Raw genomic sequence first — 17,717 nt, forward strand, 5'->3', positions numbered from 1 at the left:
CTATTCTGGCCCCCACAGGGGGCCAGCATGGCGCTGGAGCGGTTCACGCCACTCCAGCGTCCTTACGTGGGGCCCCCGCGCATGCGCAGTTGGGGCAGCCCAATCCTGCGCATGCGCAGGGAACGTCTTACGCATGCCGGCCCGAGCGGCCCTGTGCAAATTGCGCGCCGCTGGTTTCCGGGGGGGGTGGGAGAATCGCGTGCGGGGGTCTGGGCGATGTGGCGCGATTCGTGTGGGGCCCCGGCGATTCTCCCACCCGGAGTGGGGGGGGAGAATAGTGCCCCATAAGTTTTATGATTATTGTGGATAGGGGAAAAGACAATGGGCCAGATTCTCCATCGGCAGGATCCTCCGCTTCGCTGGCAACGCACCCACGCCCGCAGTTTTCCCGACGGCGTAGGGGATGCGGCAAGACAGAGAATCCCGTCCATCAAGAAAACCTGTAAACGCTGGAAATCTGAAATAGAAACACAGGCAACTGAGAGCTCAGGGCAAAAATGTTTTGGGTGCAATCTGGGGCGAAATTCTCCCGAAACGGCGCGATGTCCGCCGACTGGCGCCCAAAATGGCGCCAATCAGACGGGCATCGCGCCGCCCCAAAGGTGGGGAATGATCCGCATCTTTGGGGGCCGAGCCCCAACATTGAGGGGCTAGGCCGGCGCCGGAGGAATTTCCGCCCCGCCAGCTGGCGGAAACGGCCTTTGTTGCCCCGCCAGCTGGCGCGGACATCTCCGGGCGGTGCATGCGCGGGAGCGTCAGCGGCTGCTGACAGTTTCCCACGCATGCGCAGTGGAGGGAGTCTCTTCCGCCTCCGCCATGGTGGAGACTGTGGCGGAGGTGGAAGGGAAAGAGTGCCCCCACGGCACAGGCCCGCCCTCGGATCGGTGGGCCCCGATCGCGGGCCAGGCCACCGTGGGGGCACCCCCCGGGGCCAGATCGCCCCGCGCCCCCCCCAGGACCCCGGAGCCCGCCCACGCCGCCTTGTCCCACCGTTCAAAAGGTGGTTTAATCCACGCCGGCGGGACAGGCAATTTATCGGCGGGGCTTCGGCCCATTTGGGCCGGAGAATCCAGCGGGGGGGCCCACCAACCGGCGCGGCCCGATCCCCGCCCCCACCGAATATCCGGTGCCGGAGACTTCGTCAACCGGCGGGGGCGGGATTCACTCCAGCCCCCGGCGATTCTCCGACCTGGCGGGGGGTCGGAGAATGACGCCCAGAGCTCTGAAGAATGGTGCCAACCAAAATATTGGATTTAATTTTGACTTTGTGCAATCGAATGGGTGAGGTGAGAGCAGTTGCCTGTTTTACCATTGTTTTTTTTGACCATTAACACCACTGAGTAAATTTTAATTACGTAAGGTTTAATTTGAGAAACATAACATCAGTACCAAAATGACAACGTGAAGTCTCCAGGGAATGTGTCACTCTCACGGACCAAGAAAGTTCCATCTCGTCCCATCGTTTCCATACAGAACTCCTGGAGCAACCGCTCCGCCCTCTGCCTGCCATCTCTGCCCATTTTCCCATGAAACCATTTCTCATTAAAGTGACGATCCGTGCTATTTATTTCCTAAAATTAAAAAAAAATAGATTTCATTGGTAACTTCTACACACGCCACATTATTATGAAGTGGGCAGTTGTGTGGTGAAGGGGGAGAGAGAGAGAGAGAGAGCCGAGGATGGTAGGGTTCGGAGGAGATTGGAAAGGATGCAAAGGGAGATTTATCAGAATTGTACCACATTATAAGGAGAGATTAGAGAAGCGGGGCTTCTCCTTAGAGCAGAGAAGGGGAGGCTTAATCGGAGAGATCCGAATTATGAAGTGTCTTGATAGAGTGAATAGCGGGAAATGATTTCCTACTGGTTGTAGATGACTTAACTGGAAACAATTTAACCAGGGAACACTGATTTAAGGTCACTGGCAAACAAACCATGGTGGGGGAACACAAGGGATTTTTTTTAAATATGCAGCGAGTTGTTACAATTTGGAATACAGTGCCTGAAGGGATCAAATTCAATAGTAAATTTCAAGCAGCGTATATACTTGAAAAGGAAGAAAATGAGGAAAAAAGCAAGGGGTTGAGAATAATTGAGCAGCTTTTTCAGAGAGGCAGAACAGGCTTCCTCCTGCGTTGTATGATTCTGTGAAAAGCAAATTTACAGAGCGGTGATGCGCGTCTTTCAAATTGTGAGCACAGTGGAATGGCGAAACGATGGGGAAGAATGCTAAGAAATGGCCACGTCAAAGGCCAGCAGAACACTTGCTTTTCTGTTTAAAGGTGTAGAATGCAAAAGCTAGGCAAATAAGGTGGAATTCTCACAAATCCTTTGGCTGCAGTTGGAATGTTATGGATGCCATTATAGGAGGGATGGAAAAGTAATGCTGCAGCATCAATTCATACAATCCTAGAATTCCTATAGTGTAGAAGGAGGCCTTTCAGCCCGCCGAGGCTGCACTGGCCCTTGGACAGAGCACCCTACTTTAGCCCATGCCTCCGATAACCCCACCAGACGTTTGGACACCAAGGGGCAATTTAGCACGGCCAATCCACTTAACCTGCACAGCTATGGTCCATGGGAGGAAACCGGAGCATCCGAAGGAAACCCACGCAGACACGGGGAGAACGTGCAAACTCCACACAGACAGTCACCCAAGGCTGGAATTAAACCCAGGGCCCTGGAGCAGTGAGGCAGCAGTGCTAACCACTGTGCCACCGTACCACCCTAAGTTGTGACCAGTGATGAGCAGTTACAGTCACACTGGGAAGCTTGAGACGTTGACTGTTGTTCACGAGAGTTAAAAAAGTTAAGGGGTGGCGTGAAGGCGTAATCAAAGTTATGACAGGGTAAGCAGTGATAGGCTAGTGCCACTGACAGGGCACAAATTTAAGCTATTCACAAAAAGAAATTCAAGGGATGTTAGAAAATAATTTTTTACACAGGCTGGGCAGAATGGGAAATAGGTAATTGCTGCAATATTTTATCATTTGTTTTATCAATTTAGAGCACCCAATTAATTTTTTCCAATTAAGGGGCAATTTGGTGTGGCCAATCCACCTACCTTGCACATCTTTGGGTTGTGGGGGCGAAACCCACGCAAACACGGGGAGACCGTGCAAACTCCACACGGACAGTGACCCGGAGCCGGGATGGAACCTGGGATCTCGGCGCCATGAGGCAGCAGTGCTGCCCTGTATTTTTTTATCATTTTAAATAATAATTGGAGTTAAACTCTGACCAATTTACCGCTGCCGCTCTAGGTCACTGAGGACAGAAATTCTAAGTTCATTAATAGTCGGTACAGAGGAGACTCAAAAGCAGGTTGTTAATCAGCCTGCAAAATCCTTCCAACACTCCATACTGTTCCCCAAGGGAGAACGCTCTGACGATATGCAAAACAAAAAATAAAACCAGGTGAGATAACTATAAACCTAGATTCAGCTCCAAATCTCATCTGTCAGAGGACAGTTTCCTAATGAGGCGCTTCAATCATTTCTTGTTAAAGAAATCCTTTTTAGTATGCAGTTCACTGAGGGATGGCATAAGTCAACTTAACATAGTTTCAATGATTGTTCCCAAAGATGAAATGCTGTTCACTGGCCCAGCACTGACAGCGGTCGCACGCGGCACATTCCGGCCACGCAACATTGGTCACCAAACCCTCTGAAATAATATACTTTGGTGCTGCATTATGGCAGAAGCAATAAGTGAAAGCAAGTTAGGATACCCACCGCTTCAGAATGAAGGCCGTCGAGAAGATGGATCAGAAGAACCCTGAGCTTCTGGCCTGGGATATGTTATAACCCTCACGAGACCTGCAGGGAGGGATCAATCAGCCTCCCTGTCAGCCTCGTGGAATACGAGCTCCCCACGCTGAGGGGCAGGGAAAGGGTGAAGACGCTGAGGAAAAATCCTGGGTGCTGATGTGATTTTATTTCTTATTTACACATTGAAAGGCTGAAATGGAACCTGGTGAAAGCCTGTGCGTGGTGGTGGTGGTGGTGGGGGGGAGGGGGGGGGGGGAAATCAGACGAGTGACATTAGAAAGGAAGGATGAACGGAACGATACCTGGTTTGTCATTCTAGTAACTTCATTATCATCATCGGTAGAATCTGCAAAGTAAAGCTTTCCATCTGCGATCACACAGTAGTGCTTGTACCAGATCTGCCACAAGAAATCAAAAATCAAAATGCAGTGACAATTATACAATGGTTAAATGCTAATAATACAGAGCGACTATGTGACCCGGCGCTTAACCTGTTGTGCATTTGATTTTTAAGAAGGGCACTGAAATCAGAAGCTAAAAAATGCAATCTAAGAACAACTACACACTCCTGTCAAGAAAGGTTTGTGTCTTGCGCAGAACGTTTTGGGATGGATACTTATCTTATACGAGGAAAACAACCGAACAGGCCCACAGTTACTATTCCCTAGTATGCAGCTCAATAATCTCGAGTGTGAGGCTTGAGTCTGTACAGGCCCTCAGGCAGAATGGAAATGTGCATAGACTTTATACAAGATCACTCAGATAGCATCCTTGTGTGAGAGTTGGCCTCTGATCAGCTACTATATCCAAATCACAGCAGCTGGCAAAGGATCTGATGCTGTTTTCAGGAATAACATTACTTTGGTCTTTTCACTCAGCCACTCAGTCAATACCAACACAATTCTGTTTAGCATCTCCCAGTAATATTATTGCAATGCATCTTTTGAAGCTGAACTTTCGTTCCCTATAAATCCAGTACAAGACAAAAGGGACTGTTATAAATAATTGCGCCTGTGGTTTTACCAGATCAATTGGATCCAGCAGATAGAGAAATCCAGATTTCTTTTCAAGCTCCTTGAAAGAGGTGTAAACGGTGGAAGTATTAGTCTCTTGCTGAGATTCCAATTTTTTGTGCTGAAACAGACAGAAATTTCAGAATAATAAATAAACCAGAACGACAATCCAATAGACGCCTATTACTCAGTACTACACAATTTCTAGGCCTTTTGATAGGTACCTCTCTGCTACAGAATGCTGGATGGAATAAGAATGGAAAAGGAATTATGCAGCAATTAAAATATGCAACCAAATACATCTTGGACGCCACGGTAGCACAGTGGTTAACTCGGTTGCTTCACAGCTCTAGGGTCCCAGGTCCGATACCGGCTTGGGTCACTGTCTGTGCGGAGTCTGCATGTTCTCCCCGTGTCTGCGTGGGTTTCCTCTGGGTGCTCCGGTTTTCTCTCACAGTCCAAAGATGTGCAGGTTAGGTGGATTGGCTATGCTAAATTGCCCTTAGTGTAGGATTACTGGGTTATGGGGAGAGGGCGGAGGTGTGGGTTTGGGTAGGGTGCTCTTTCCAAGGACCGGTGCAGACTCAATGGGCCGACTGGCCTCCTTCGGCACTGTAAATTCTGTCATCAATTACATATTCTGCCAATGCTGGAGCAGTTTTCAGTGCGCTTTAATTGGAAGTGGAACCCTTATTACATCTCAGTTTACACCCTCAAACCAATTTATTACAAGTCTGAGCTTATTCCCATCCCTTCTCTTCCAGTTGCTAGTTTACTTCCAATTCATTCCACAGGTACACTCCATTCCACAGGTACACTCCATTCCACAGGTACACTCCATTCCACAGGTACATTCCATTCCACAGGTACACTCCATTCCACAGGTACACTCCATTCCACAGGTACGCTCCATTCCACAGGTACACTCCATTCCACAGGTACACTCCATTCCACAGGTACATTCCACAGGTACACTCCATTCCACAGGTACACTCCATTCCACAGGTACACTCCATTCCACAGGAACACTCCATTCCACAGGAACACTCCATTCCACAGGTACACTCCATTCCACAGGAACACTCCATTCCACAGGAACACTCCATTCCACAGGTACACTCCATTCCACAGGTACATTCCATTCCACAGGTACACTCCATTCCACAGGTACACTCCATTCCACAGGTACGCTCCATTCCACAGGTACACTCCATTCCACAGGTACGCTCCATTCCACAGGTACACTCCATTCCACAGGAACACTCCATTCCACAGGTACACTCCATTCCACAGGTACATTCCACAGGTACACTCCATTCCACAGGTACACTCCATTCCACAGGTACACTCCATTCCACAGGAACACTCCATTCCACAGGAACACTCCATTCCACAGGTACACTCCATTCCACAGGAACACTCCATTCCACAGGAACACTCCATTCCACAGGTACACTCCATTCCACAGGTACATTCCATTCCACAGGTACACTCCATTCCACAGGTACACTCCATTCCACAGGTACGCTCCATTCCACAGGTACACTCCATTCCACAGGTACGCTCCATTCCACAGGAACACTCCATTCCACAGGTACGCTCCATTCCACAGGTACGCTCCATTCCACAGGTACACCCCTTTCCAAAGGTACATTCATCCCACAGGTACATTCCATTCCATGGGTACATTCTATTCCACAGGTACGCTCCATTCCACAGGTACGCTCCATTCCACAGGTACACCCCATTCCAAAGGTACATTCATCCCACAGGAACATTCCATTCCACAGGTACATTCCACAGGTACATCCATTCCACAGGTACATTCATTCCATGGGTACACTCCATTCCACGGGTACACTCTATTCCACAGGTACACTCCATTCCACAGATACATTCGTTGCACAGGTACACTCCATTCCACAGGTACATTCCATTCCACAGGTGCATTCGTCCCACAGGTACACTCCATTCCACAGGTACTCTCCATTCCACAGGTACATTTGTTCCACAGGTACACTCCTTTCCACAGGTAGACTCCATTCCACAGGTACATTTGTTCCACAGGTACACTCCATTCCGCAGGTACACTCTATTCCACAGGTACACTCCATTCCACAGGTACATTCATTCCGCAGTGACACTCCATTCCGCAGGGACTCTCCATTCCACAGGTACACTCCATTCCATAGGCACACTTCATTCCACAGGTACACTCCATTTCGCAGATACTCTCCATTCCACAGGTACTCTCCATTCCACAGGTACACTTCATTCCACAGGTAGTGTCCATTCCACAGGTACACTCCATTCCACAGGTACACTCCATTCCACAGGTACACTCCATTCCACAGGTACATTTGTTCCACAGGTACACTCCATTGCACAGGTAGTGTCCATTCCACAGGTACATTTGTTCCACAGGTACACTCCATTCCACAGGTACACTCTATTCCACAGGTACACTCCATTCCACAGGTACACTCCATTCCACAGGTACACTCTATTCCACAGGTACACTCCATTCCACAGGTACACTCTATTCCACAGGTACACTCCATTCCACAGGTAAACTCCATTCCACAGGTACATTCCACAGGTACATCCATTCCACAGGTACACTCCATTCCACAGATACTCTCCATTCCACAGATACATTCGTTGCACAGGTACACTGCATTCCACAGGTACACTCCATTCCATAGGTACATTTGTTCCACATGTACATTCCATTGCACAGGTACACTCCATTCCACAGGTACACTCCATTCCATAGGTACACTCCATTCCACAGGTACACTCTATTCTACAGGTACACTCCATTCCACAGGTACATTCATTCCACAGGTACACTCCATTCCACAGGTACACTCCATTCCACAGGTACATTCATTGCACAGGTACACTCCATTCCACAGGTACATTCGTTCCACAGGTACACTCCATTCCACAGGTACACTCCATTCCACAGGTACTCTCCATTCCAGAGGTACACTTCGTTCCACAGGTACACTCCATTCCGCAGGGACTCTCCATTCCACAGGTACACTTCGTTCCACAGGTACACTCCATTCCACAGGTACTCTCCATTCCAGAGGTACACTTCGTTCCACAGGTACACTTCATTCCACAGGTACTCTCCATTCCACAGGTACACTCCAATCCACAGGTACACTCTATTCCACGGGTACACTCCATTCCACGGGTACACTCTATTCCACAGGTACACGCCATTCCGCAGGTACTCTCCATTCCACAGGTACACTTCATTCCACAGGTACACTCCATTCCACGGGTGCACTCCATTTCACGGGTACATTCAGTCCACGGGTACACTCTATTCCACAGGTACACTCCATTCCACAGGTACATTCATTGCACAGGTACACTCCATTCCACAGGTATACGCCATTCCGCAGGTGCTCTCCATTCCACAGGTACACTTCATTCCACAGGTACACTCCATTCCGCAGGTACTCTCTATCTTACAGATACACTCCATTCCACGGGTACACTCCATTCCACAGGTACACGCCATTCCGCAGGTACTCTCCATTCCACAGGTACACTTCATTCCACAGGTACACTCCATTCCACGGGTGCACTCCATTTCACGGGTACATTCAGTCCACGGGTACACTCTATTCCACAGGTACACTCCATTCCACAGGTACATTCATTGCACAGGTACACTCCATTCCACAGGTATACGCCATTCCGCAGGTGCTCTCCATTCCACAGGTACACTCCATTCCACGGGTACACTCCATTCCACGGGTACATTCATTCCACGGGTACATTCATTCCACAGATACACTCCATTCTACAGATACACTCCATTCCACAGGTACACTCCATTCCATAGGTACCCTCCATTCTACAGGTACACTCCATTCCACAGGTACACTCCATTCCACAGGTTCACTCCATTCCACAGATACACTCCATTCCACAGATACACTCCATTCCACAGATACACTCCATTCCACAGGTACACTCCATTCCACAGATACACTCCATTCCACAGGTACACTCCATTCCACAGATACACTCCATTCCACAGGTACGCTCCATTCCACAGGTACGCTCCATTCCACAGGTACACTCCATTCCACAGGTACGCTCCATTCCACAGGTACACTCCATTCCACAGATACACTCCATTCCACAGGTACACTCCATTCCACAGATACACTCCATTCCACAGGTACGCTCCATTCCACAGGTACGCTCCATTCCACAGGTACACTCCATTCCACAGATACACTCCATTCCACAGATACACTCCATTCCACAGATACATTCCACAGATACACTCCATTCCACAGATACACTCCATTCCACAGATACATTCCACAGATACACTCCATTCCACAGATACATTCCACAGATACACTCCATTCCACAGGTACACTTCTGTTGGCTTTGCATCTCCGCTGTTTTATTTTCTGTTCGCTTTCCTCAGCCATGTGCTTCAAAAATAATGAAGCAAAGTCTCAGTTCGAGCTGCAATGAAGTGAGACTTTAATTATTTTCCTGCTGCAAATATATTGAAGGGGCAGCATGCAGCATGGCTGTCTTCTACAATCTTTAGGGAATTTGGGTTGTAGTTGTTGCGTAATTAGCATCGATTAAAGCTGGAAACTGACGAGCTTGCAGTTAGCACGGGCCAATCAGCCACATTGCAAGCTCAGACCTGCATTACAGTGTACAATATTACACACATTAATTTCCAAAATGTTTTGTTGTATACATAGGCGTGCATGAATGATCAATAAAAAGCTAAAAATAGCTGTGAATTTCCGTGCAGCTGTTCCCAATCCAGTTCTGTACTTAACCTGTTGACCAAAATGTATCTATCCCTTGTGTGTCTCATGGGTTTGAGGATTAAAATAGTCAATTTCAATAAAAAGCGTCAAAGATCTAAGGCGAAATTCTCCCCCAATGGCGCGATGTCCGCCGGCTGGCACCAAACACGGCGCCAATCAGACGGGCATCGCGCCGGCCCAAAGGTGCGGAATGCTCCGCATCTTTGGGGGCCGAGCCCCAACATTGAGGGGCTAGGCCGACGCCGGAGGGATTTCCGCCCCGCCAGCTGGCGGAAATGGCGTTTGTCGCCCTGCCAGCTGGCGCGGAAATGCGGCGCATGCGCGGGATCGTCAGCGGCCGCTGACAGTTTCCCGGCGCATGCGCGGGAGCGTCAGCGGCCGCTGTCAGTTTCCTGCGCATGCGCAGTGGGGAGAGTCTCTTCCGCCTCCGCCATGGTGGAGGCCGTAGCGGAGGCGGAAGGGAAAGAGTGCCCCCACGGCACAGGCCCGTCCGCGGATCGGTGGGCCCCGATCGCGAGCCAGGCCACCGTGGGGGCACCCCCCGGGGTCAGATCGCCCCGCACCCCCCCCCCCAGGACCCCGGAGCCCGCCCACGCCGCCTGGTCCCGCCGGTAAATACCAGGTTTGATTTACGCCGGCGGGACAGGCAATTTCTGGGCGGGACTTTGGCCCATCCGGGCCGGAGAATCCAGCGGGGGGTCCCGCCAACCGGCGTGGCCCGATTCCCGCCCCTGCCCAATCTCCGGTACCGGAGACTTCGGCGGGGGCGGGGGCGGGATTCACGGCGGCCAACGGCCATTCTCCGACCCGGCGGGGGGTCGGAGAATGACGCCCCTAATGTGACCTTGAACATAGAACATAGAACATTACAGCGCAGTACAGGCCCTTCGGCCCTCGATGTTGCGCCGACCTGTGAAACCACTCTAAAGCCCATCTACACTATTCCCTTATCGTCCATATGTCTATCCAAAGACCATTTGAATGCTCTTAGTGTTGGCGAGTCCACTACTATTGCAGGCAGGGCATTCCATGCCCTTACTACTCTCCGAGTAAAGAACCTACCTCTGACATCGGTCTTATATCTACCTCCCCTCAATTTAAAGCTATGTCCCCTCGTGCTAGACATCACCATCCGAGGAAAAAGGCTCTCACTGTCCACCCAATCCAATCCTCTGATCATCTTGTACGCCTCAATTAAGTCACCTCTTAACCTTCTTCTCTCTAACGAAAACAGCCTCAAGTCCCTCAGCCTTTCCTCATAAGATCTTCCCTCCATACCAGGCAACATTCTGGTAAATCTCCTCTGCACCCTTTCCAATGCTACCACATCCTTCCTATAATGCGGCGACCAGAATTGCACGCAATACTCCAAATGCGGTCGTACCAGAGTTTTGTACAGCTGCAACATGACCTCATGGCTCCGAAACTCAATCCCTCTACCAATAAAAGCTAACACACCGTATGCCTTCTTAACAACCCTCTCAACCTGGGTGGCAACTTTCAGGGATCTATGTACATGGACACCGAGATCTCTCTGCTCATCTACACTGCCAAGAATCTTACCATTAGCCCAGTACTCTGGCTTCCTGTTATTCCTTCCAAAATGAATCACCTCACACTTTTCTGCATTAAACTCCATTTGCCACCTCTCAGCCCAGTGCTGCAGCTTATCTATGTCCCTCTGTAACTTGTAACATCCTTCCGCACTGTCCACAACTCCACCGACTTTAGTGTAATCTGCAAATTTACTCACCCATCCTTCTACGCCCTCCTCCAGGTCATTTATAAAAATGCCAAACAGCAGTGGCCCCAAAACAGATCCTTGTGGTACACCATTAGTAACTGGACTCCAGTCTGAACACTTCCCATCAACCACCACCCTTTGTCTTCTTCCAGCTAGCCAATTTCTGATCCAAACTGCTAAATCACCCTGAATCCCATGCCTCTGTATTTTCTGCAGTAGCCTACCGTGGGGAACCTTATCAAACGCTTTACTGAAATCCGTATACACCACATCAACTACTTTACCCTCATCTACCTGTCTGGTCACCTTCTCAAAAAACTCAATAAGGTTTGTGAGGCACGACCTACCCTTCACAAAACCGTGTTGACTATCTCTAATCAAATTATTCCTTTCCAAGTCTTTGATTCCGAGTCTTCAATTATGTATTTGTCGATATCACTTTATTACAAGATGAGAAGAAAATTTCAAACATCCCATAAATTCATGCGCCTGTTCTGGTGGTGGCTGCACATTGGTGTTTCATCCCATTTTCCCTCCGAAAGAACCTTTCTTCCGGTGTTTAAACTCCAGCGATTGTCTCGGATTTTAGAAAGACTTATGGTAACAAATTCAATTTTGTTAATGTGAAAATTGTTTTTCTACCATCTCCCGTTTGAACCGCACTGTGACAAATTCAACTCCTGTGAAAATGGTAAACCCAAGGTGACACTCTCACCTTGATGATGATTTTATTTGTGAGCTGTGCTGGGGATGGTAACTGCTCTGCGTTTGCTTCAGTTTGTTTGGTGATAAGCATGGAGCCAAACGTTTCCTTGAACTTGGTCGCCATATGCCTCTGCTGCTCAACAGTGCAGTGTTCCTCAATTGAAAGTATGATTGGATACCTTAAAATGAGAACATAGAATTAGTGCCACATCCGCTATACCAGATAACATCTGAATGGCATGGCATGTAGCCAATGAGCATGTAGCCAATACCTGATGGTATTGTCACTGGACTTGAAAAGCAAAGACCCAGGATATTACCCAGCTTTTGATTCCCACCATGCCTGATGGTGAAATTTGAATTTAATAAAAGATGTGAAATTCAACGTCTAATGGCGGCCATGTCAATTACTGTAAAAACCCATCTGGCTCACTAATGCCCTTCAGGGAAGAAAATCTGCCGTCCTCACCTGGTGTGGCCTACACGTGACTCCAGACCCACAGCGATGTGGTTGGCTCTTAAGCGAAATGGCTTGGGAAGTCACTCAGTTCCAGTACAATTAAGGACGGGCAATAAATGCTGGCCCAGACACCAACATCCTAGCCCATAAACGAACAAACAAAATTGCAATGAAATACTTTTAACAATAAATCCCTGAATAGGGTGACCATTGGCTGCCTAGACAGTGCTGGCACCCCGACCTGCTCTTGGGTGCCCGTCACCAGGCAGTTAAACTGGCCCCCTCTTTCGTGCCGGAAAATTGGAAGCCCCTAAAATTCAGTCCTGCCTGTTTGAAATAAGTAACTCATTCCCTTGCATTAAAGTGACGCAAACAATTACAGCCAAGTAGTATCAGATCAAATACTTGAAAGCGGCAGCAAAATATCATTGTTTTATACATATGGGGCTGGTTTAGCACAGTGGGCTAAACGGTTGGCTTGTAAAGCAGAACAAGGCCAGCAGCGCGGGTTCAATTCCCGTACCAGCCTCCCCGAACAGGCGGTGGAATACGGCGACTAGGTACTTTTCACAGTAACTTCATTTGAAGCCTACTTGTGACAATAAGCAATTTTTTCATTCATGTTTCTTCAAAAGGTAACATCCTCATTCCAAACTATTTCTTCTGATGCCACTCAGGGAAATGCTGAATGCTGTGAGGATACCCGGACATGAGCTGAATATTCATTTCCAAAAACTGACAGGGGTGATGCTTCCTCGATGTGTCAGTCATGGCTCAATGGGTAACACTTTCACCTCTGAATTAGAAGACTGTAGATTCAAAAATCAAAGCTGGTGCTCCAGTGTAGTATTGAGGGAATGCTGCACTGTCGGAGGTGCAGTCTTTTGGATGAGGCCTTGAACTGAGGCCCCGTCAGTCCTCTCATCCGGACATTAAAAAACGATCAAACAAGGAAGTGCAGTGGAGTTATGCCCAGTGTCCTGACCAATGCTCATCCCTCAATCAATATCGCAAAAAAATATATTATCTGGTCGTTTTGACATTGTGGGAGCTTGCTGTGTCCAAATTGGCCGCTAAGTCCTGCATTACAACTGGGACTACACTTCAAAAACACTTTATTGGCTGTAATGAGCCCTGGGACATCCCATGGTCATGAACAGTGTACTGTAAATGCAAGCTTTCCCTTCTTTCAGATGGCTGAAAGGTTCATCTTCCATACAAGGTATTTGAGCACTTCATGACACTGACGGTCCACACTGCAGTGCACTATTGAGAGCATCCTAAGGGTCATTAGGTATGTGCCATAAGTGTCGGCTCGCCAGCATTGCTTTTTTAAAAAAAAAATTTAGAGCACCCAATTAATTTTTTTCCAATGAAGGGGCAATTTAGCCTGGCCAATCCACCTATCCTGCACATCTTTGGGTTGTGGGGGTGAAACACACGTAAACACGGGGAGAATGTGCAAACTCCACACGGATCCAGAGCCGGGATCGAACCTGGGACCTCGGCGCCGTGAGGCAGCAGGGCTAACCCACTGTGCCACCGTGCTGCCCTTCGCCAGCATTGCTGACATCCAAGAACAATTCTTTTTTAAACACAACAGTTCTTAAAGTACAGCTCAGTTACTCCGGGGAAATTAGACCAGCATTCCAGCCAGCCTTCACTCTCAATGGATCAAGTACCAAATTAAAAAAAGAATTGTAAATGTTGGAAATCTGAAACATAAAAGACAATGCTGGAAATAAACTGCAGCTCAGACATAAGGAAGGGTGGGGGGGGGGACAGTCTCTGAAAGAACAAAGGGATATGGGCAACAGCAGGAAAATAACCCTGACGCCCAGGATCAGCTAAGATCCTATTGAAATGTGGAGCAGGCTCAACGGGCAGTATGGTTGACTCCTGCCCATATTTCTTGTGTTAACATTTCACATATGTGCCCTTAATCAGAACTGAGAGATGTTCCATTGTCCAGATCCTTGCAGTATGATGAATGGGCAGAACCCCTGATGTGGCGATCGATACAGCCTGCAGTCACAGCACTGCTCCAGCAGCTAACAGAACAACACAAAATATGCAGTGGAAACTCACTCTGATGAAACAAAGGCATGAGCTTTGATGGTGTCAACGACATCGTCAAACTTGATTTTGGATGTGAGCGTCCAGCCATGATAAATAATTGGTTTCCCGTCCGGCCCATCCCAGCAATCCACTGAAACGATCAAGAGCAAATGCAGCATCAGTATCATATAGGAAAGAAAGTATGTGATTAAAATCTCACAGAAACCAGTACGAAACTCTAAAAGCTAAGTTTCAAGTGAAGTGAAGGGAAGGCTGAAGTGAGAAATGATCCTGGACGTTTAGAATATTGAACGATATTGATAATGTAGATCTATTCAGGCTGTTTAACAGGGACTGAGGGCACAAATGCAGAGGACATAGATTTATTTTCCTATGTACTCAACTTACACTCAATACATCGACAGCCCATCCTCAGGCATCGAGCATATGCTTCTGTAGATGAATCACTGCGGACCTGATCTCCCGTGAGGTACCTGCAAACAGAATAGTGACAGTAGTAACTTCAGTAAAAAAAAGACTTCACATACACTATTTTAAATATGTAATATTACCGACACATTGAAAGAAAGGCATATGATTGATTTCCTTTTAAATAGTCCTACTCAGCTTGAATGTGACATAATTTGAGCAGGAGAATGGGTTTACATTCGATAATTCACATGCAGAAAAATGCCCTTATAGCCCTTGATGGGCAAATGACACATTTCTGAGTTGTATATTCTATCATTCAAAGCTCTTTTTCAAAACTGAAAGATTATTTGAGATGTGTTACCATTATTCTGAGATGTATTTCATGATTGGTTTTAATATTTATTAAGAATGTTGGGCGGGCATGGCAGCACAGTGATTAGCACTGTTGCTTCACAGCGCCAGGGACCTGGGTTCGATTCCCGGCTTGGATCACTCTCTGTGAGGAGTTTGCACGTTCCCCCTGTGCCTGCGTGGGGTTCTTGCGGGTGCTCCGGTTTCCTCCCCCAAGTCCCAAAAGACGTGCTTGTTAGGTGAATTGGACATTCTGAATTCTCCCTCAGTGTACCCGAACAGGGGACGAGGGGATTTTCACAGTAACTTCATTGCAGTGTTAATGTAAGCCTACTGGTGACACTAATAAAGATTATTATTATTATGATTGGCGGACACGGTGTGGTGGTGACGATATGGAGGCAGGACTCTGGGAAACTGGGTATGCGGTGCTGAAAGAAATATCAAATGCTCCCCCAGTCTTCCATTAGTAGAAGAATAAGAGTTTGTGGGTGACCTGAGTCACAATTTGGATCAGCATTTAATGATAATAAAGCCCATTTGAGCCACATATGATATGTGGATTCATAAAGTTCTGTACTTGTTGGAGTTGAACTCCCCAGACATCACATCGCACATTCAAATGTCTCAAATAATTGGTAACTGATTATTGCTGACCAGCGTCAATGCTTTTGAGTATTAATGAAGATGCTGCACACTGTTTTAGCCAACATGCCCAACCTTGTTTGAAAGCCAAGCTATGTCCTAGACAAGCCATGACCTGGACAAGCCATGTCCTGGACAAGGTGGTTAAAGGAAATAAAGGTAATTTGTTAATTCATGCAACATCAATATAAATTTTTTAAAAAATATATTAGTCTCTAACTTATGAAAAAATGTTCCTTTAAAACCAGGCAAAGTAAATTCCTTCCTTACGTGTTATGTGATGATGAGATCCAGTAATGTGATAATGGATTATTCATATCCTGGGGACAAATGGCATCATACTTGGTATCCCAGATGGTGTTTTCTCTTGAAAATAAATATGTCAAAAACTGGAAAATAATGAAAAAATGAAGAAGCATTTCAGCAATTTAATCTTTATGCAAAATGAATCTGAACATAGTTTTAACACAGTTTGATTAGCATTTTAACAGGAAACCACAGAGGATGGTATGAATAATGTATATTAAAAACCAAAGTTTTCTCTGACGGCTTGCAAGTTCTCCAGTGGCCACTAAGCTGTGCAGACCAAGATGGGCCTAAGTTTAATCACCAACCTGCATTTGGTTAGCTGCTCCCAGGAAGGAGGTTACATCATTGGGTCCAGCATTCTGGTGCAGGGACAAAAGAATCAGCGAGGGGTCCTTCTCCAGTGAGCCCCACTGGGGTTACACTTGTGTGGAAGTTGGGAAAGTGCAGAATCGTATTCAAGCCATGTCCTTCACCTCTTGCCCCCACTGCCCACCCCACCGCAGCTTCCCCACAACAGGTAAAATGGTTTGTCAACACTCCCTGGTTATGGCCTGAAAATCAATGACGGCCTCTTAGGCGAGACACCTGACACCATCTGAGTTCTGCAGATCTGTGAGAAATTAATTCTTTCAGAAAGGGGAAGGAGAAAAATAATGGGCAAGAAAGTTAAAGAGACAACGTTCCAGTTACACGTTATCCCAGAAAGACTTCAAAGCAGTGTTTTTCTAAATGGACCAAATCTGAAATGAAAGTACAAACAGACATACCCAGCACAACTTGTTGCTTTATGATCAGGCAGGTCAGCCCCCTGCTACAAGCCACTTTGGCCTTTCAGAGGCACACCTCAGGTTGTTCTGAGTCGTCGCTGTCGGGGAATCATTTATCTCCCTAGAAATTTGGAATCTTTGCTCCTTGACTCGCCCAATCTGAAAAGGAGTTTTTCATGAGCTCCTGAGTGTGATCGCCAGCCAATCACCGCATTATAAAGGCAGCTCTTACTGGTAAGAAATTGAACTCGTATTCCAAAACCTACGCTGGGAGATTCCCTGAGGATTCTCCCAATCGGCTGACCCAATTTCAGGGGGAAACAAAATCCCTCACGAAGGTATAAACACGGGTCCTCCACAAAAATTGTGGTGACTCATTGGGCGAACCAAAAAGGAAATTGCTGGCATATTTTGCCTCTTCTTCCAAGTCAATTGAAATTTAAACAAACGTTCTCTTGACGCAGGTATTACTATCATTGTGATTTAATTGCAATGTTATTCTGGGATCTAGGGTACAAATGAACCAAAGCATTTAAATTCATGCTCATTCGTGCATGTTCATGATTAGAGCTGTTCATTTAATAACGATGTCAGTGTGACATCTGCTGAGTTGGTTCTTCTCTCATTCTTTTCAAT

General features: G+C 47.4%; 1 protein-coding gene across 1 annotated transcript in view; it reads right to left on the bottom strand.

Moving 5' to 3' along the window:
• plcg2 (phospholipase C, gamma 2) overlaps positions 1-17,717 on the bottom strand; it is a 291,774-nt gene that overhangs the window by 58,610 nt on the left and 215,447 nt on the right. The window contains exons 10-16 of the mRNA XM_072517925.1: positions 16,276-16,394; positions 14,986-15,071; positions 14,608-14,728; positions 12,070-12,238; positions 4,792-4,902; positions 4,071-4,166; positions 1,390-1,571 (exon numbers count right to left, since the gene is read on the bottom strand). Coding sequence (XP_072374026.1) covers positions 1,390-1,571; positions 4,071-4,166; positions 4,792-4,902; positions 12,070-12,238; positions 14,608-14,728; positions 14,986-15,071; positions 16,276-16,394 — 884 coding nt within the window. The remainder of the gene's footprint in view (positions 1-1,389; positions 1,572-4,070; positions 4,167-4,791; positions 4,903-12,069; positions 12,239-14,607; positions 14,729-14,985; positions 15,072-16,275; positions 16,395-17,717) is intronic.

Source organism: Scyliorhinus torazame, chromosome 10 (genome assembly GCF_047496885.1).
Source record: "Scyliorhinus torazame isolate Kashiwa2021f chromosome 10, sScyTor2.1, whole genome shotgun sequence".
In the NCBI taxonomy this organism is placed as follows: domain Eukaryota; kingdom Metazoa; phylum Chordata; class Chondrichthyes; order Carcharhiniformes; family Scyliorhinidae; genus Scyliorhinus; species Scyliorhinus torazame.